At 39.3% G+C, this 20,867-nt stretch overlaps 1 protein-coding gene across 1 annotated transcript in view; it reads right to left on the bottom strand.

The window, feature by feature from the left end:
* The window catches only part of SLC36A4 (solute carrier family 36 member 4), a 59,377-nt gene extending 40,169 nt beyond the window's left edge, over nt 1-19,208 (bottom strand). The window contains exons 1-4 of the mRNA XM_040631004.1: nt 19,097-19,208; nt 2,801-2,924; nt 1,584-1,674; nt 51-139 (exon numbers count right to left, since the gene is read on the bottom strand). Of these exons, the coding sequence (XP_040486938.1) occupies nt 51-139; nt 1,584-1,674; nt 2,801-2,924; nt 19,097-19,148 (356 nt within the window). The 5' untranslated portion in view covers nt 19,149-19,208. The remainder of the gene's footprint in view (nt 1-50; nt 140-1,583; nt 1,675-2,800; nt 2,925-19,096) is intronic.
* Nucleotides 19,209-20,867: the final 1,659 nt, after the last annotated feature.

Here is a 20,867-nt window from a genome sequence, read left to right as displayed (position 1 = left end):
AATACGTAACTTTAAAATAAACAGAATACACTTAACAAATCCTCATTTACCTCTGACACAGAAAGTGACTGCACCGTACCAAAATGTGCATACAGTGAACAGAAATAATTCCTATAAACACAAGGCTGATTGGTCCAAGCTGTGGAGGGAAAAACGTATAGGATTAAATATTTAAGTTCAACAAAAATTAAGTTGTCTTATAAGCAATGAGACAATGGACTACTCATTTGTGTGAATCAAACTGGACAAATGGACAAAATGATTAGTCATTTGCACACAGAAAGATTCATAAACTTGATACTGAAAGAATTTCAGCAATACTTAAGCACACGGGACTCCATCTCATCGGCTTGCTAAGCCAAACCTATGAACATAGAGTATAGCCGTGCAATAAGACAGGACAGAATACATCACATTTAACATCGGATGGCAAGTCTATGACTATCAGTGTCCCACCATGATAATTAAATGCAACTATGAATCATTGTCTGAATTACTAAAAAGCACTATACTAATCTGAGACTGTGATTGTTGAGCACTTGCTATGTATGTGGAAGTATGCCTAGAAAAAGATGATTCGAAAAAGTGGTACATAAAAACTTTCAAGTATTTGTTTGCTAAAATTAAAGTAATGCCTGGATTATTGAGACCCAGACAAAATATTGTCAAAATTTATTACTATAATCAGAAATGTTTACGTTTCTCTAAATTAGGGTGGGCAAGTCAAATGCAGAGAAAGAGGGTAGTTAAAACTGTTCTTAGAAAACTGATAAGGTTTTAAACCTCTAATAAAAGGTTAAATAGGGGTGCCTGGGTGCTCAGTCAGTTAAACATCTATCTTTGGCTCAGGTCATGATCTCAGGGTCCTGGGATTAAGCCCCACATTCAGCTCCCTGCTCAGCGGAGTCTGCTTTTCCCTCTCCTCTGCCTCTCCCTCCACTCGTGCTCTCTCTCGCTCTCTCTCTCAAATAAATAGAATCTTTTCAAAAAGTAAAAAAATAAAAAAGGTTAAATATAATTTCATTACTTCATAAGTGAATTCTCCCTTACCGAGATTCTCTGTAATGACAGTAACTGGTTCTAACAACATTTTGCACATTTGTTTTCAAACGATATTGTTAGTCCTTTTCTTTACTACTACTTTTTAAATCTGAAAACCACATATTTTATTCTGAATCTAAAAAACCATAAAATTTCACCAATACAAATAATCTACTCTATAAATATATTTGTTGATATGAGTACATTGCTTACATCCCTGAAAATCCAGAAGAATAATCAGATATAACCATACTTGGAAAAATTGAATACTATTTTAGGATCTTTCTGTCAAATAACTTTCTGCAAAGTATTTGAAAGTGAAGTAATTAAAAAGAAAGTTAAGTAATTAAACAGAAATGAAAAGAGTAATTAATTCTCATTTTTGTTAAATGCTACTATCATTGTTCACACAATCTTATCAGTACAATCTCATTGTCACCTGGTCAGGTTATATGTGACTAGGCCAGATGTTAGCTTGTAATTTTTGCTATAATTAAGACTGTAACTGTAATTTAGCTAGAGTTCACAAAGATAAGACTTACCACTATGCCTGCATTTTTTATTGCCAGTGGAAGTCCTAAAAGGCCAGTTCCAATATTTCCTTTAAGAAGATGCATAAGAGTTTGCACAAATCTGAAAAGTAAAAGTTGCAAGATTTTAGGAAAAAAGCTAATAAAAATCACATGATCATGGTTTTAGCATTAGAAGGGAACTGAAAATTAATCTAGGCAAGGAATCAGATAACATTTCCACTCAACCGAAGTTGGAATAGGCCAGAGGTCATATTGGTTCATGTGCTACTTTTGCCTTAAAAGGAGAATATAGAGAATTATTAAGGAGATTAAATGAGATATTAAGTGAAAGTATTTTTGTACATACTAAAGAAATACAGAAAAGGTAATTTTCTCATAAAATCCCTGGCTGCTATGACATTCAGAAGAATGTTGAAGATTATATATGGCTGTTAAGACAGAGCAATTTATTGACCCTGTCTATGTAATCATGGTACTAAACACATTTGATCTATGATTATCAACCTAACAGGAAGTTAATTAAAAGAAAAAGCACACAAGTTCTATAACTACATGTATCAACAGGTAAGATAAATACTAATTAATGTTTAGACATCATGTACTCCTTAAGGAATTTCACCTAAGTTTCCAAGAGGCATTTGAAGGCAGTCTCCTGACCAAGGAAAAATAAATTAAACTAGGAAGAATAGCCCAAATTTTAAACTTATGAAACATGCTTGCCTAAGTTTTTTAGTTTATACTATTCTTTTCTGATCAACTAAAATGTAACTTTGCTTAACTGTTAAGTTACTATTAGAGTAAGAATGTATTCAAATCTATTAATGATGACAAAATAACAAAAACGGTTCTACAAGGGTCCATTACCTTCCCACCACCATGACTTTGTTTCATACCATTCACTCAGCATCAAGAAGTGTTTACTACCTCACACTGTCTACCTCCTAACCATTTCAGAAGCCACAGCTCTTAAAATTTCTATTCTTTTCAATCAGATCTCCCTTCTTGCCAGATCCCCAGCACGGGACCATCACTGCAGCAATTCCCACACGCTGCTCTCTATTTTAGATGCATTTTTTCTTTCCCAGATGGACTATAAATACCTTGAGGGTAGGGACAATGTCTTACTCATCTGTGTGTCTTCTGCAGTATCTAGAAAAGTGCTTTACCTACAGAAGATTACAAAATATAACTAAATGAAAAGGAGACATATAACCCGTAACACTTACGAAATGCCCTCTTGATCATCGAGCTGGTAATGCTTCTGAGCAGGAAGCAGCTCTTGCTCATGCTCTTCATCTGATGTCCCATCAAAATTCTGCTCATTTATTAAGGGCCTCATTACATCCATATCTTCAAAAAGAAAAAGTACTTCACTATGATTTTTAACGCTGAGTTAAAGCTGGTATAAATGAATTTTTTAAAAGAAGGACATACCACTTGTACTTACCTTTACTATCTCCACTCTAAGGTAATTCACATTAATACTCTGAGTTCTAGTGTATTTAAAAATCAACTAGACTTACTTGCTGGTTATTTTGTTTGGACAAAGCAGTGCAAAGTGCAAAGCTTAAGTATTCAATGGAAAACTTTTTGTTTTGTCTACATGAGGTTTTGGCATATGATCACAGAGTTATGAGATAAAAAATGTGAATAATTGGGGCACCTGGTTGGCTCAGTCGGTTAAGCGTCTGCCTTTGGCTGGGGTCATGATTCCAGGGTTCTAGGATTGAGCCCACACCGGGCTCCTTGCTCAGCAGGGCGCCTAATTCTCCCTCTCCCTCTGTCTGCCACTCCCCCTGCTTGTGCTCTCGCTCTCTCTCTGTCAAATAAATCAATAAAATCTTTTTTAAAATGTGAATAATCAAATGAATTTTTTACCTCTTTTAGCTTCAATCATACTGTATACATAAATAGTAATCATATTTTTAAATACTTTAAGAAAATTATAGCAGGGGTGAGGGGAGGGGCAGAGGGAGAGGGAGAGAGAGAATCTTAAGCAGGCTCCATGCCCAACATGGAGCCCAACACAGGGCTCGATCTCATGACCCTGAGATTATGACAGGAGCTGAAATCAAGTGTCAGATGCTTAATCAACAAGCCATCCAGGCACCCCCCCCCCAAATGTATTCTTATATCTAACAGTTTTTAGCAAGATTGACAATGACATTAGTCATTACTGTCTGCCTCGTTCTAGTAAAATTCACTAAACTCAAATTTATTGAGATGACCGACATGCATTAGCAAGGTTTGAAGTACAGGATATCTTAAAGAAGTGAAAGATTGTTCCGTTCAAATACATACAATAAACCTACGAACCAGACAACTGGGGTAACCTAAATAGTTAGGAATGACTGATTGACATATAATTTCTTAAAACTTTTTATTTTGGAATAATTATAAATTTATATTAAATTTGTAAGAAGAGTACAAAAAAATTCCTATGTATCCTTTACAGACTTAGCAATTTTGAACATTTTGCCATGTTTGCCTTTTCTCTCTCAAATGTGTATCACTTTCTGTACTATCTGAGAGTAGGTTACATGTATCATACCACTTTACCCTATAGTCGGCATATACTCTCTAAGAACAAGAAGTTCTTGAATATTCATATCACAGTCAACAAACTCAGTTTAATGTTGATGCAATATGTTAATCTATGTTCCGTATTCTAATATCATCAATTGTACCAACAAAGTTCTCTCAGAAATTGTTTTCAGCACAGGCTCATTTATTGGATTTAGTTGAGTTATTCTACTGGTGACCTTTGCCATTGTATCTTTTATGATGCCCTTAATCCTCCTTTTTTTCTTCCTTAATCTTTTACTATCTTGTTTGTCAGTTTTGTCAGATATCCTCTGGGGGCACCTCGGTGGCTCAGTTGGTTAAGTGTTCAACTCTTGATTTCGGCTCAGGTCATGATCTCAATGTCATGAGATCGAGCCCCGCGTTGGGATCCATGCTCAGCAGGGAGTCTGTTTTGAGATTCCCTCTTTCCCTTGGCCCCTCCCCCCTCTCTAAAATAAAAAAAAATAAATCTTTTAAAAAATGGTATCCTCTGAATTCCACCTACTAGTATATACTAATTAATGGTCTTATTCTACTTTTGCCATTTATTTATTTATTTCCCAGAAAACCACACTGTTCCCCACCCCCAAGAAATGCCTTTCTTCTACTCTCTCAGATTTTTTAGTTGTGCTTTATTCTGGCAATATACATGATGCTTTACACACTGTTATTCCAATCATGTCTCCACCCAGGTCTTCGACTTATATCTACAATCAGTATATTAAATACTTGCTATCAGTCCTCTGCCAAAGTGTTCTCAGTCATCCCTTGGCTGGAAGAAGTTCATTCTCTTGTGGACTATGCATCACAATGACCTGTAGGACTTGATGAAATACAAACTGATGTACCTCGCCCCGAAGCCTCTGATTCAACAGGCCTGTGCTGGGCCTGAGAATATGCATTTCTGAGTTCTCAGGTGATTCTGACGTTGCTGGTCGGGGAACCACACTTTGAGAACTACTGCTCTAGTAGATTCTTGAGGATGGGCTTATGGGCACAGAACCTCCCTAAGTTCTCACATGCTTTAAACTGTTTTTCCATAGCCTCGATATGAAGGACAGCTAGACAGAACACCTTTGACTCACACCCTCTATCCTTGAGTTTCTTGAAAATGCTGTTCCACTCTTGCCTTGATATATAAGCTACTCTTGAGAAGTCTGATGCCAAACTAATTTTCTCAGCCATAACATACTGTGTCCTTTTTGCTTGAGATCCTGAGGAATTTTTCTTTAAGATCTAATGGTTTTACTATGATATGTCTTGGGTTTAAGCATTCTGAGTCAATTTTCCCAGGGACACAGTGGGCCTGGTTGATATGTAGATTTAGGTTTTCTCTCATTTCTGGAAATTTTTCTTGGATTATAGCTCTGAATATTTGTTTAGTTCAAATATTTTGTTTTTCTTCTTTAGAGATTCCAATTATATGTCAGATCTCCTTTGCCTGTCTTCCATTTCAGCCACTTTCTCTTTGACCCTTTTGATGTCTTCCTTTACCTCATTTAAATTCTCCTTTGAAATTAAATGAGTCTATTAAATTTTCATTTCAATATGTTCTCCCTTGAACACCTTGTACTTTATTATTTATGATTTTTCCTACTGCTAGGCAGTTCATGGACAGGGATCCTAATTTGAGAGTAGTGCCTTCTGTTGGCATAGGAAAGTTCAGTTTCTCTAAGGGATGATGCTGACTTACTGGGGTTACAGGGAGTAATTGGTATGTCTCTGGTTCTCTTTCATTTCTGCAGGATATTCAATTCTCTACCCACACCCTACCCCTCACCCCTTACTTCCTTCTTTCTCTTCACCTCCAGGTATCAGAGGGACATCTCAACTACACCTTTTATTTCCTTCTCCTCCAGAAGCAATGTTTTGCCAAGGCTACTGTACTTCTACACCTCCTAATCCCCTCTCCTCTTTTCCAGAGATTCTAAAGATGCCTCTTTAGAGAGTTCTTGCAGGAGCAAAAGGAACTCTGAAATTTGCTGTTTATTTTTCTACTTATAGATAATGTGAGGTTTGTAGTATCTTGGTCTCCTACTAATGCTAAAAGAACAACTTCATGAATGGTTTACTTGTGCTCCTTTTTCAATTAACAGGCTTTGGGCGGAGGACACATAAAAAGATTAGGATTTAGGTCACCTCCATTAACCCAATGATAACTAGAACTCATGATAACAGTTTTTCATAAAAGTAAAGTTATGCTTTAAGATACTGGAAGATGTTTTAGCTTCATAATATATATTTTTGTAATGCATTTTGAAATCAGGAAGTATGATCAGCTTTGTTCTTCTTTTTCAAGTTTGTTTTAGGTATTTGGGGTCTTTTGTAATTAAAACAGTATGATATTGGCATAAAGATAGACATATAGACCAATGAAACAGAATACAGAGCCCAGAAATCAATCTATGCACATATGGTCAACTGATCTTTGACAAGGGTGCCAGGAATACACAGTTGGGAAAAAGTCTCTTTAACAAATGGTCCCAGAAAAACTGAAAATCCACATGCACAAGAATGAAAGTGGATCTTTATCTTATACCATACACAAAAATCTACCGTAATGTAGGAAAGACTTAAATACTTGAAAAACCTTCAGACATTAGTTTTGGCAATGATTTCATGGATATGACACCAAAAGCACAGGCAACAAAAGCAAAATAGGCAAGTGGGACTACGTCAAACTAAAAAGCTTCTGCACAACAAAACAATCAACATAGTGAAAAGCCAACCTACAGAATGGGAGAGAATATTTGCAAACTATATATTTGATAAAGGGTTAATTTCCAAAATACATAAGAAACTCCTACAACTCAAGAGCAAAAAACCCTAGAGATCCAATTAAAAAATTGGTTAAAGATTTGAACAGATATTTCTCCAAAGAAGATATACAAATGGTCAACGGGTTTAAGAAAAGTTGTTCAATGTCACTAAGCATCAGAGAAATGCAAATTAAAACCACAATAAAATATCACTTCATACATGTTAGGGTGGCCATTATTAAAAAACAACAGGCCACAAGTATTGGTGAGGATGTGGCAAAATTGGAACCCTCGTACACAGTTAGTGGGAAAGCAAAATATTGCAGCTGTGAAGGAAAACAGTAGAGAGATTCCTCAAAAAATTAAAAGCAGAATTACCATATGACCCCACAGTTCCACTTCTGAGTATTTATCCAACAGCACTGAAATCAGGAACCTGAAGAGATGCTAGTACTCCCATGCTCAGTTTAGTGCTAATCACAATAGCCAGCATGTAGAAACAATGTGCACTGACAGATAAATAAAAGAGGATGTATACATACAGTGGAATATTATTTAGCCTTAAAAAAGAAATTCTGCAATATGCAACAACATGGGTGAACCTTGAAGACATTATGCTAAATGAAATCGGCTAATCATGTAAGTTCAAATACCACAATTCCACCTATATGAGGAATCTAAAATAGTCAAACTCATAGAAGCAAAGATTAGTGTGGTGGTTGCCAGTGGGGAGGGGAGAACAGAGAGTTGCTAATCAACATGTATGAAATTTCAGTGATGCAAGATGAGTAAGTTCTAGAGATCTGACATACAACATTGTGCCTAGGGACGACGATACTGTATTGTACACTGAATACCTGTTAAGAGGCCAGATCTCATGATAAGTGTTCATACTACAATTTAAAAAGCAAGACACTGGAAAAAATGCTTGAAAATAGTCTATTCTTATGTCATCTAAATATTCTTCCTCTAGGGGCACCTGGGTGGCTCAGTTGGTTAAGCACCCAACTCTTGATTTTGGCCGACTCTTGATTTTGGCTCAAGCCATGATCTCGGGCTCCTGGGATGGAGCCCCACATCAGGCTCTACACTCAGTGGCAAGTCTACTTAAGATTCTCTCTTCCTTTCCCTCTGCCCCTCCCCCACTCACTCCCACACTCTCTCTCTAAAGCAAATAAATAAATCTCTTTAAAAATATCATCTTCCTCTAATAATGTTACTAATATGTGTAAAGTAAAATTCAATGAATTATCAAAAGTTCCAAATGCCTAGAGTCTAAATTAATGAGGATTTTCTATGATTCAAGTCCCCTAACTTTGCCTTTGGGTAGGTTTTCTAACCTTTTGATCTGCAGAACATTCTCCACAGACTATTTTGCAGGATTTCCTAGTTTCTTTTGCTTCAGTATCAAGAGTGGCTCAGCCTCAACCTGTGCACAGTGAAAATTAAGTGTTTCTCAGTACTAGAGAGCTAATACTGGGATATCTACTATACCACATTTATTCTAGCATCTATTAATATTACAGATCATGTTCATCTTTTGTTTAAACAGATTCTACAACCTTTTCTGTTCTACTCTATACAAAGAAAATTGATACTTTACCTTGTAAAACCACTATATTAGTTTGCTAGGCCTACCATAACAAGGTACTACAAAGTGGGTGGCTTAAACAACAGAAATTTATTATCAAGCAGTTCTGGAGGCTAGAAGTCCAAAATGAAGATGGTGGCATGGCTGGTTCCTTCTGAGAGCTCGGAGAGAAGGATCAGTTCCAGGCTTTCCTCCTTGGCTTACAGATGGCTGTCTTCAAGTTCACAGGGCATTCTCCCCGTATGTGTGTCTATGTTTTAATTTCCCCTTATTATAAGGACACAAGTCATAGTGGATTAGTGGCCCATGCCACTCCAGTGTGGCCTTATCTTAACTAATTATATCTACAATGATTCTATTGTCAAATAAGGTCACTTAGGGACCAAAGGTTAGGACTTCAATATGAATTTAATCGGTAACAATCATCACTCTTCGTTGCATCTCTTTAAACAGAAATGTGTTAATATTTTCATTCCAAAACTTATTCCATTGCCCTTGCTGACTCTTGAGTTCATTTGCATTTTTTATTCATTCAGCTACTCAAATTGTCAAATTATTTGAACTCTCTAATTTCTTTCTGCCAGAGGATGTACAGGATGTTTTGTGCATTACTAAGCACACTATTTAAGTTCTCCATAAAGATAGTTATCACTACCAATATTTCAAAAAATTGAACCACCTATTATTTGAAGCATACCTCCCAAGAGATCACAGCAGGAACGGGAAGTCAGAAAAAAAGTTTTCTCACAACTTAAAAAAATATGAAGTCTGAAGGATAAGTTTACTTTTAATGGCATCACCAGATAATTCATTTTAAATATTTTTTAGTTAAACCTGAATATCTAGAAGTGTTAAAATAATCTATAAGTACTAGTTCTACTACTTCTATAATTCAAAGAATCAAGTTTTTAAAATAGAATTACAAGGTACACTGAAATTCCCAACCAAAAGTTAGCTGGGCTCTCAGTCAGTCTTCACAAATTTACACTGAGTAGCAACTGTCTTAATTTTAACAGTGTAATGTCTTATGGTTTAAATTCTTCCCTACTTCTTAAATTCATTATTTCTCAATTTTATGTGGTTTAGGAAATATTAAATATGACTTACATGAAAAATAACTTTTCACATATATTTCTTTGGTCTAAGTCCATTTGTCTCACCCCTCACCTTTAAAACCTTCATAAAAATTTAATAATTCCAGGAAGCTTCTTGAACTATAACAATGAATTTAAAGAGTCAGTTTTTTAAAGTTGAAACTATTTGAAATAAAAATAACTCTTAACAATGTTAGGAATTTAAGAAGTGCATATTTATAAACTGTTTGAATCGACCATTTTTTTTTTTAAAGATTTTATTTACCTATTTGAGAGAGAGAGTGCAAGCTGGGGAGAGAGGCAGAGGGAGAGGAAGAAGCAGACTCCCTGCTGAGCAGGGAGCCCAATGTGGGACTCAATCCTAGGACCCTGGGATCATGACCTGAGCCAAAGGCAGACACTTAACAGACTGAGCCACCTAGGCACCCCTCAAATCGACCATTAAAGCGTTGTGACACATTAGCAGCTAAGTTCTAAGTATATGCATAAATGTATTTTTAAAAACTACATTTAAAGAAATAACTCTCTAAGACTTTCTCTGCAGTCTGGCCTATATTATTTCGGTAACATTACATACTAAGAAATATGTATCTGTTAAATGAAGTAAACTAAGAGTAGGTGAAGAAATCAGGTTTTAGGGCTGATTAGCTTGAATGATACAAAATAGTTATTGAATCTAAAGAATACATTAAAAGACACCTAACTACAAATATCTGGGAAAGTGATATACTTATATAGTTAAAAAGTTGCATCTTTAAATCGTAAGAGCCCACTGAAGCCTAGATTTCTGAGGATGAGGTTTATTGAAAAATAGAGTTGACCAGTCACTTATAACTTTTAGAAGCTCCAGGTAATACTTAAATACAAAATAAGAAACTGTATTTTTGTTCCAAAGTTTGGCATACAGTGTAGGAAAATGCAGTAATTATTGTTTTCTTATATTTAACTCTTGAATTCTTTAGGAAAGGTTTTAGCATTGGCATAAGCCATGAGAATGAGTGGGACATTCCAGATTGGAGAGTATGTACCGCTGTGATTATCTTTAGAGTTATTTAATGCATATGTATATGGCAGAAGGTTAGCTGGAAAGCTTGAAAAGATTTTCTGGACCGTGCTAAGGACTCTGGACTTGATCTTATAGCTGTGAAAGCCGGAGAAAGAATTCAGGTTGAAATGATCAGACCTGCATGTGGGTAGCATCACCTTGGCAGTAGTGTCAAGGATCAACTGGAAAAACGGCAGCATTAAAATCGGAGAGACCAATCAGAACACAGCGCAGGCTAGAGATTGGTAAGGGCTTGAGTTAAGTAAGTTTGGTTGAAGAGAAAGGAATGATTATTTAGAGGAAAGAAACAATAAGACTCATTAACCAACTAGATGTGGAAGATAACGGAGTAGAGGATGCTTCCTGGGGGACTGTCGCAGAGCAAACTGAACGGATGCTGAGATCCCTGAGAAAGGAAACACAGGGAGACAGTGGCGTGTGGTCCAGAGCCCCTGATCACAAATGTAAAAGCCTGGGTTGAATCCCAATCCTACCAGTACTAGTTCTGGGAATCAGAGCTAGTCTGGTGACTTTAATTCTGCCATAGGGAATGACTTCTCTTCCCTTAGTGGCCTTTTTTCTCTTGCTTCTGGCCTTCACATATGCTGTTCCCTCCTGAATCATACTCTATTCTCCCATTCCCTGTTCTTCCCTTCCAGCTTTGACTACTTTGTCTAACTATTCCTTGCTCATCTTTCAGGTCTCAGTTTAGACGCCACTTCTTCCCAGTAGCTTCCTTAGCCCCAAGTCTGGCTTAAGTCTCTCCCCCAGGTGTTCCCACAGCACCCTACAATCCTCCTGTAATATACTGTATTGTAATGGCCCATTCTATTCGTCTGCATTCTCCATGAAGTGACAGCAATGATGTCTGACTTGTCTGCTAGTGTGTCCTTAATATTTGTAACATAGTAGGTGCTCAACAAATGAAGAAATAAATGCATAAAAGAGAAAGCAGCATGTTAGGGAGAAAATACGAGTTTTAATTTTTAAATCATGCTACCTGAAATTATATCCTGAATGAGCAGTTAGAAGCAGGGTCTAGAAGTAAGGAGAAAATTTGGGGCTAAATAGAAAGACTTGAGAATTACATCAGAATGCAGGTAATAAATAACTGGGATCAAAAGGCAGGGTGAAGTCACTCAGAGATTGTATGGAGAAGAATAGAGCTGAAGAAAGAATAACAGAGATCCACTAACATTTTAAATTCAAGTAAAAAGTTGACAAAAGTAACTGAAAAGGAATGATCAAAGCCTCCACTGAGTCTGGTACAACAGACATCTAAAATTGTAAGTAAAAGATTGAAGTTTTCAAATCAGTCTTGTCAAGAACCACAATCCCTTTCCGGTGAACAGTTTCTGGCTCAGGTTCAAGGAAGGCAGCACCACTCACCATGTCCTCCCCTGGGTTATTTCACACTGTCATGTCACCGTAACCTCTCTGATCTCATCTCCTACTACTCTTTCCACTGCTCACTCCTCTGAATGTTCACTCCTTGTTGGACAGGTAGAGGCGGGAAGAATTGTGTTCCATCGTCTCTCCTGGAACCATTCCATTGTAGAAAACCAGAAAGATGTGTATATGGAAGTAGTTAGTAGGAGGTTTTGGACTGAATGTTTGTGTCTCCCTAAAATTCATGCATTAAAACCCTATCCCCCAATGGGATAGTGTTGGGAGATAGGGCCTTTGGCATGTAATGGGGGTTAGATAAAGTCCTAAGGGCAGAGCCGTATGATGGGATTATTGTCCTTCTAAGAAGAGGACACTTCTTACCATGTGAGGACACAGCAAGAAGACGGCCAATTGGTAAACCAGGAAGAAGGCTCTCACCAGGAACTGAATCAGCTGGCATTTGTTCTCGGACTTCCCCCACCTTCAGAACCACGAGAAAGAAATGTCTGTGGCTTAAGTCACCCAACTGAGGGTATTTTGTTCTAAAAGCCTGAGCTGAGTAAGACACAAGAGTTGCCCTTCTTGGCACAATAAATTCTGATGGCTTGCCTTTTGACTTGCTAGACAAGAGAGCAGTGGCGAGTAACGAAGACAGCTTTGTGCACGTGAGCACTGCCCGCAGAGCACACGCCAGAGGCCGTGTAGAGGCACGAGTCCACCACAGACTTGTCAAGAGCCTCTACAAATGGACTGTCATGGCCTCTCCTAACATCTACTGCCAGGAGCACCCCCCCCCCCATTCCAAAGGTCTGTGCCTTCTGACGGAATGTAGTCATGCAAGAGCTTGCCATCCTTTTCCATTCAGTTTCACAAATGTTAACACTCAATATGTGTCAGGCACTATAAAATGCTGGGAATAAAGCAATCCCTACAACTGACAGAAATTCCTGCCCTCATGGAGCTCAAATTCTAGTAAAGGGAAGAGACAATAAGTAAGTAACATAGGGAGCATTCCTAGTGTTAAATACTCAGAAGGAAAATAAGGAGGGAAAGCCTGTAGTTTTAGTTAGGACAGACAAATTAGGCCTCATGCAGAAAGAAGGATTTTAAAACACGCCCGAAGGAGGAGGGGGTGGTAAATACTGCAGATATCTGGGGGAACAGCAATCGGGCAGTGGGAACAAAAAAGGCAAAGGCTCTGAGGGTGCAGAGAGCCTGGTGTGTTCAAGGAGGAGGAGGCCAGAGTAACCAGAGGGGAGGGAACAAAGAGGAGAGGAGAGGAGATCAGAGGTAACAGAGAACAGATGCTACGCCGCTTTGCAGACCACCCTGAGTGACAGGAAAGCCCTACAGCAGTGTTGTACGACAGAAAGGTAACGTGAGCCACTAATTTAACTTTTTCTAATATTCACATTTTTAAAAAGAGGGAAAAGCAATAGGTAAAATTAATTTAATAACATACCTTATGCAACTCAATAGATCCAAAATATTATCATTTCAAAGATTTTATTTATTTATTTGACAGAGAAAGGGAACACAAGCAGGGCGAGTGGGAGAGGAAGAAGCAGACTCCCAGTGGAGGAGCCTGATGTGGGGCTCGATCCCAGGACTCTGGGATCACGCCCTGAGCCAAAGGCAGACACTTAGTGACTGAGCCACCCAGGAACCCCCAAAATATTATCATTTCAAAATGCAATCAACATAAAAAATTACTAACCAAATATTTTACATTCTATTTTCATACTAAGTCTTAGATATCCAGTGTGTATTACATTTACAGCAGATTTTAATTCAGACAAACTGCATTTCAAATGCACATAGGGCTAAAGACGATTGCATTAGACAACACAGCAATAGAGAGTTTTGTGCAGAGGAGTGATATGATCTGATTTGTATTTTAACCAGGGCCTACCTGCTCATGTGTAAAATGAGAGTAGTAACTTCTACCTCACAGGGGTTTTATGGTAATGAAATGAGATAACATTGAGGAAGCCAGGCCTAGTCCTTGGCAGTAAGTCATCAATAAATACTAGTTTTCTTCCCCTTCCTACACAATGATAGATTTTTAAGATTTTTTTTTTTATTTGAGAGAGAGAGAGAGAGCACACAAGCAGTGAGGAGGGGCAAAGAGAAACGGAGAAGTAGACTCCCTGCTAAGCAGGGCGCCTGACACCGCACAACCCCAGGACCCTGAGATCATGACCAGAGCCGAAGGCGGACACTTAACCTACTGAGCCACCCAGCGCCTCGAGAGATAATTTTTTTAAAAGATTTATTTATTTATTCTTACTTGAGAGACAGTGCAAACACGTGCACGGGGTGTGGGGAGAAGGGGAAGAGGGAAAGAGAATCTTAGGCAGACTCTGTGCTCAGCAGGGCTCAATCTCATGACCCTGAGATCATGACCTGAGCTGAAACCAAGAGTCAGATGCTTAACCAACTGCATTACCCAGGAGCCCCCACGATGATATATTAGAAGCAAATTATGCTGCATAGGATTTTAAATGTAAATCTTTGGCAAGAAATTAGTTAACTTACTACCAGTAATCAATAATTGTGAGCATTTATGAGCTACAAACTGTGCTATAATACCAAGCAGGCAAAATACGTTATGCCAGCCAGAAGGAAATAGAGACTAGAGGAAGCCACAAACACTTAAAAACCTAACATGGTAAAAGCTTTAACAAAGTTAAGAAGGAATAAAATCAGAACACTTGTGCAACATAATTAGAAGTTAGAAAATACAATTTACATTATATACAAAGTCTATTATTTGTCAAAGTCTTGCTGTAATTTTTGGCCAAGTACTAAACTGGCAATTCTAAAAAGTGTTTGTGATTACCATAGGTAAGAATTAACAATGCCTTATAAGATAAAATACTACTAAGCAATGGATATCAAACTACCTGAACACAGTTATTTCTATTTATAAATGGAAAAATTATATATGAAGAAGAGACACAAGCTTCATTCAATATTATATACCATACATGATATGCCATACATATACATGAATGGTGCATAAAACTGGAACATTCTTAAATTAGGCAGTACTTGTATGATCTCTTACACTGCCCAGACAATTGTCTCAACCTCAATCTCCTAACCTAAAATCAACCTAAATTTCTAATTGTAGTTAGAATTAAAGTAAATCACATTAATTTAGCAATATGTCTTGAAATTTTAAAAATGTTTCTCCTAGTAATTCCACTTCTGACAAGCCAGTATATAGAAAAAAGGATTTCTGCACAAAGATGTTGATTGAAACATTTGCGTTGAAAATTTGGAAACAACCTAAATGCGCAACAATCAGGAAATTGCTAAATTAACTACAGGACCTCCACTTTATAAAGTATTACACTGACACTGAATTACAGTTTTGAAGTCTTAGTAAAACAGGGAAAAGTATATCATGCTGAGTGTGAAAAAGCTGGATAATCACAATACAAATCCAATGTTTTAAAAAGTTAATTTAAAACGGAAGCAAGGAAATAGATCAAAAATGGGAATAAGGGGCGCCTGGGTGGCTCAGTCAGTTAAGCACCCAATTCTTGATTTTAGCTCGGGTCATGATCTCAGGGTCATGAGAGTGAGCCTGTGTCAGTCTCCACACTCAGCGTCCAGTTGACTTGAGAGTCTCTCCCTCTCCCTCTGCCCCTCCCCCTGCTAACTCTTTCTCTCTCTCTCTAAAATAAATAAATAAATTTTTTAAAAAATGGGAATAAGTTAACAAGGGTAGAGATGTGCAATGGGATCATGAGTATCTTTTACTGTCTTTCTCTGGAAAATGCAAAAAAAAAAAGAAGAAAGTAATAAACGTATTACTTTTATAATAGCAAAATAAAGGAAATCACTTACATTTTGACAATGGACAAACTAAAAGTAGAAATAATTTCTTTTTTTAACACAACATAATGTAGCTATCTAAATCTACAAACTACTATATATGTAAGATGGAAACAGTAACTATCTTATTCATTTCTGAAGTGGTAAAAACACGCACTGCAAGAAGCCTTCCAGAGGTCCCCACTGCCTATGGAATAAAGTGTAGTTCTTAAGCTATACAAAAGGCTATTTGTACAGCTTAAGGAAACCTGTATCTTAACATCTCTACCAGTGCATTTTACATAGATATCAATTTTTAAAAATCTTTTTAAAATTAAATAATATTTGGTCATTGTAGAAAATCAGAATATATATAAATAAGCAACATTTTTGAAATTAAAATTACCTCACCACCCAGAAATAACCACTGGTAACATTTTAGAGTATACACAAATACATTACTCCTATATGTTTCTCATTCAGTCTCACGGCTTTAAATACTATCTACATGCTGATGACTGCCAAATTTATATCTCTAGACCAGACCTCTCGCTAACTCTAGAAATAAATCTAATTGCCTACTCAACATCTGTTTGAGTATCCTCCCAACATGGCAGCTGGCTTCCCCCCAAGTGGGAGTGATCCAAAAAAGAGGGAACAAGGCACAATGTCTTTTAGGATCTGGCTTTGAAGTCACACATTAACACTTTACCATCATCTATCCATTAGAAGCAAGTTACTAAATCCAGTCCACACTCCAAAGAAAGAAAATTAAGTTCTTCCTCTTAAAGAGACAAACATCAAAAAACCTGTAGACATTCTATAAAACCACCGTAACATCCTATTTAATGGCAATGTAATTTCATTCTTCTGGATATTCGGGTCCTTGGAATCATCTTCGTTTCCTGTTTCACTAAACCCCTATCCAGTCTGTTAGGAAATCATGCTGGTTCTACTTGCAAGTACAACCAGAGTCTAACCATCTCTCTCCACTCCCACTGCTACAACCATACTTCTGTGAGGAACATGTACATCTCTTTCTTGCCTTTCAGAAATACCCATCTGCTTCTACTTCTGCCCCTTACAGTCTGTTCTTCACATAGCAGCCAGTGTAATCCTTTTAGAACTTAAGTCAGATCATGTCCCTTCTCTGCTGAAACCCTGCACTGGCTCCCCATTCTCTCAGCATAAAAGCCAAAGTCTTCACATAACCGCCAAGACCCTACGTAACCTAGCCGCGTCACCATCTCCATCACTGTGTTTCAGCCACCTTAGCCTCCTTGCTTGCTATTTGTCTTTATTCTACCTGTTTTTTCTACCTGCAATGTCTTTGCCCAGATACCCACTTGACTAGTTCCCTCATCCCCTCCAGGTCTTTACACAAACCTCACCTCTTCAATATGATCCATCCTGACCATTTTATAAGATACTTTAACTGTCCAGCCCCGACCCTGACTTCTGATTTCTTGTACTCTGCCCTTTTTTCCACAGCACTTTTCACTCAACATAATATATAGTTAGTTGATTATTATCTTTACTGTTTCCTGTCTGCTTCCTCTTACTAGAATACAAGCCCTAGAAGAACAGCAATCTTGATCTGTGTTGTTCAGATGTATCCCAAGTGCCTAACATAGTGTCGGGCATAGAGGAGAAGCTTGTTGAGTATGTGCTGAATGAGCAGACGTAACTTTTAAAAAATAATTTGGAACCTTTTCTTGGTTAATAAACATGTGTATGGTAAACATCTTCCCATACTACTTTTAATGGGTATTCAGTACACGACTATAAGGCTATATCACAATTTACCTAAACATTTTCCTTTAATTGGACATTTAGAAAGTTACCAGATTTTCTCAACTACAAATAAAGTAGTGAACATTTCTCGATGTAAGTACTTGTTACATGGCTTATTTCCTTGGGAAATATTTCTAGAAGTAAAGCTGCTGGGTCAAAGGATATGTGCATTTTTAAGGATAAATACATTATACTGATTTAACCAGCAACGCATAAGAATGCACGTTTCTCCACGTCCTAAGATGTGTTGTTAGTGAATTTAAAACAGATAAACAGATAAATTTAAAACAGATAAACAGATAATGGGTTCTGCCATTAATTAGCTTAAAATTACTGTAATGGGGATAATAATAGCATCTACCTCACCAATTGTGTTAAAGATTAAAGGAAACAATGCATATGTAAAGCACTTAGCCCGCTGCTTGACACACAGTAAACAATCAATAAAATGCTAGGTTTATTTCTACCATTATTATGACTTGAAAGAAATTACCTGCAAAGTGCCCTGCCCATTATTACAGGAACGCCAACCTATTAGTGACTATGATGAAGTGTTGCTTTAAAGCTCAACTTTTTAAAAAAATCATTTTATCATTCAGCATCGAATTAAAAATATTTCTAAATACAACGCATATAACTGGGCGGAACAATGACATTACTATCCTGATCCTTGCTTTGTTTTCCTCTTGACATCAGGAAACCATAAACAATGTTTTGCATTCCCAGTCTCCAGGAAGATAAGACCAGATAAGACCAGAGGACCGCAGGAAAACAAACTTGGGCATGTGAGCTAGCTACAGGTATCTCCGGTGCGGTCTGGTCAGCACGTCGCGCTCGCCACTCCGGGGGTGGCACAGGGTGAATGAAGGATTCACCCGGGGCTCCGAACGGGGCTGCGGCGTTTGAAAGCCTTCAAGCATCACTGGAGAAAACGGCGAGAGTCACAGCGCAGGCTTTCTCTTGCCTTTGAGGTGTATACACAACGCACCCCAACCCCCAACACACACACATACACACACACACACACACACACACACACCCGCGCGCGCGCGCACGCCCATCCGATGCCCTTTGTAGGCCCCGCTTGTCGCCAGCCCAGCTCTCTGGTCAGCGGGTTCCTGCTCGGGTGCGGTCCCGAGGTCAGTCACCTCCCGAGCCTCTGCTCCCCCCACGTTCCGGGGAGGTTTGCTCTGCTGGGTTTTTAGTTCAAACCCGTGCCGGACCCACAACCCCAAGAGCCTCGAGGAGAAACAGCCAGTGGCCGCGGGAAAGCCCCCCGCGACTGTCCGGGTCCGGCGACCCGCCACTCGGACCCGGATGCGGCCGGGCCCCGCGCGTGGGGAGGGGCGGCGGCCTGGCGCCAGCACCCGCCTCCCCGGCCGAGGCCGAGCGGCGGCCCGGAGCCCGGGCGCATCCCGCGGGCACGCGGTCCCGCGCCTCTGCCGGCACGCAGCACCCACCGAGCTCCTCGCGCCCCGCCGCCTCGGCCGCCGCCGGCGCCGCCGCTTCCATCTCTCCGGGGTCTCCAGGACGCCGCCGCCCCGGAGCGCGCTCTCCCGCCGCTGCGTGGCCCGCGACAGGCGGAGGCCTTCCAGCCGAGCGCGACCCACGCCCAGCGCCCGCCTCCCGGCCCCAGGCACCCCACCCGCGCGGCGAGGAGCATGCGCAGTGACGCGGCCCGGCCCGCCGCGGTGCTGGCGCGCGAGGGGCCCCCCTGGGGCTCGCGGGGCGCTGCGGGCCAGCAGCACTGGGGCAGGAGACCCGAGTGAGGGAAGGCGGGGCGGAGGAGGGCGGGATAACCGGAGAGAGGGGGCGCCTTGGAGATCGCCGGATGAGAGCTTAGAGCTGGCGGGGCCCCAGGCCTGTAGTTGCCTGGAGCACTTTAAAGGTGACCACGAACTTAAATTTGAGGAACCCATCTATTTGCAAGGCTTTAGCATCTGTAAGGCACCCGGGAGAACTCAGAGGAGGAGGGGGTTGTCCCCTATCCGTGTTGGAGTTCTGACTGTACCTTGGTTATCCATCTTCCTGTGCCCCTGTTTAGAGAGATATAGGATGCCCTCACGTTTAGGATTTAATTTAATCAAATAGTTTCACTTTAAGGATTTTTCAGTGCCCTCCAAAAATATTTGACATTGACCTCATGGCTGAAAGAAAATGAAGGTTAAGAATAATTATACTGATGTGGTGTCAAATATTCTTAAGCACTATACATAATTCTAATGACAGTCCTATGAGATAATTCTAATATTCATATCCATTTTACAGATGAGGGAACTAAGGCACACAAAGCTAAGTAACTTGCCCAAGGACAGTGAATTAATAAATGGCAAAGATGGAATTCTGTCGGCAGCCAGAGCTGGGGCTCTCAACCAATATACAAAGCTGACCTCTCAGGTGTGTATCAATTAATATTTGATGAATCAATAGATGAAGCAAGCTTTTGGTTTGAAAGGAAAATATTTTAATTTTGAAAATGCTTTTTTTTTTCTTTTTGTCATTTCATAGTTCTTTAAAGTTGGAACACTAGACAACACTTTTTCTATTGGTCTGTTCCATTTCAGTGGGGTCTTTTTAGGAAAGTCTTTCAGGGTGGGTGTCTAATTTCTAGGACTACTGATGTAACTACGTGATAATGGTGTTAAATATTTAAAATTCTGAGATTAAAAAGGTACACAGTTACATAATATCTACATTTTTCCCTCCTGTTGCATCCTTTGTAGGTTTTACTAGTGATAATGATAATTTGCCAAAACTATTTGTTTTCCCTCACATCAACCCCAATCACTCACACACATCCACATGCAAACCCCAAAGAAAGGTTTGATTTGAAATGTCCTGACAAGTAACATAGATGTAGGGGAGCTAGAGAAAGAATTCTATTCCAGATCATGGCTAGAGGAATAGTCCCTAATCTGCATTGATGGAGCACTAGGTTAGAGATGAGTGGGAGAGAAAACAGGCCTCAGACAGGTAATTGTCCATGAAACCAGCCATTGTAATGAGAATACTTGGGACAGTGTTGTGACAGAGGAGCATTATTCTTTGAGTGTTAAAAGGGATCAAAGCCATTGTCCTCTAATCTCAGCATCAGAAAAGCAGATCTGGCAGTGGGGTGGGGGAGGGGAGGATGGCCTGACCCATAATACAGGCCTGGGCTTCTTTGAAGAACCGGGGGCCTAGGCAGACAGCTAGACTCAGTGTCTTTGCAGAGTGATATGGAGATAAGCC

This window comes from Ursus maritimus, unplaced genomic scaffold, assembly GCF_017311325.1.
Source record: "Ursus maritimus isolate PB19 unplaced genomic scaffold, ASM1731132v1 scaffold_16, whole genome shotgun sequence".
Taxonomy (NCBI): Eukaryota; Metazoa; Chordata; class Mammalia; order Carnivora; family Ursidae; genus Ursus; species Ursus maritimus.
This window is presented reverse-complemented; position numbering and strand designations above follow the sequence as displayed.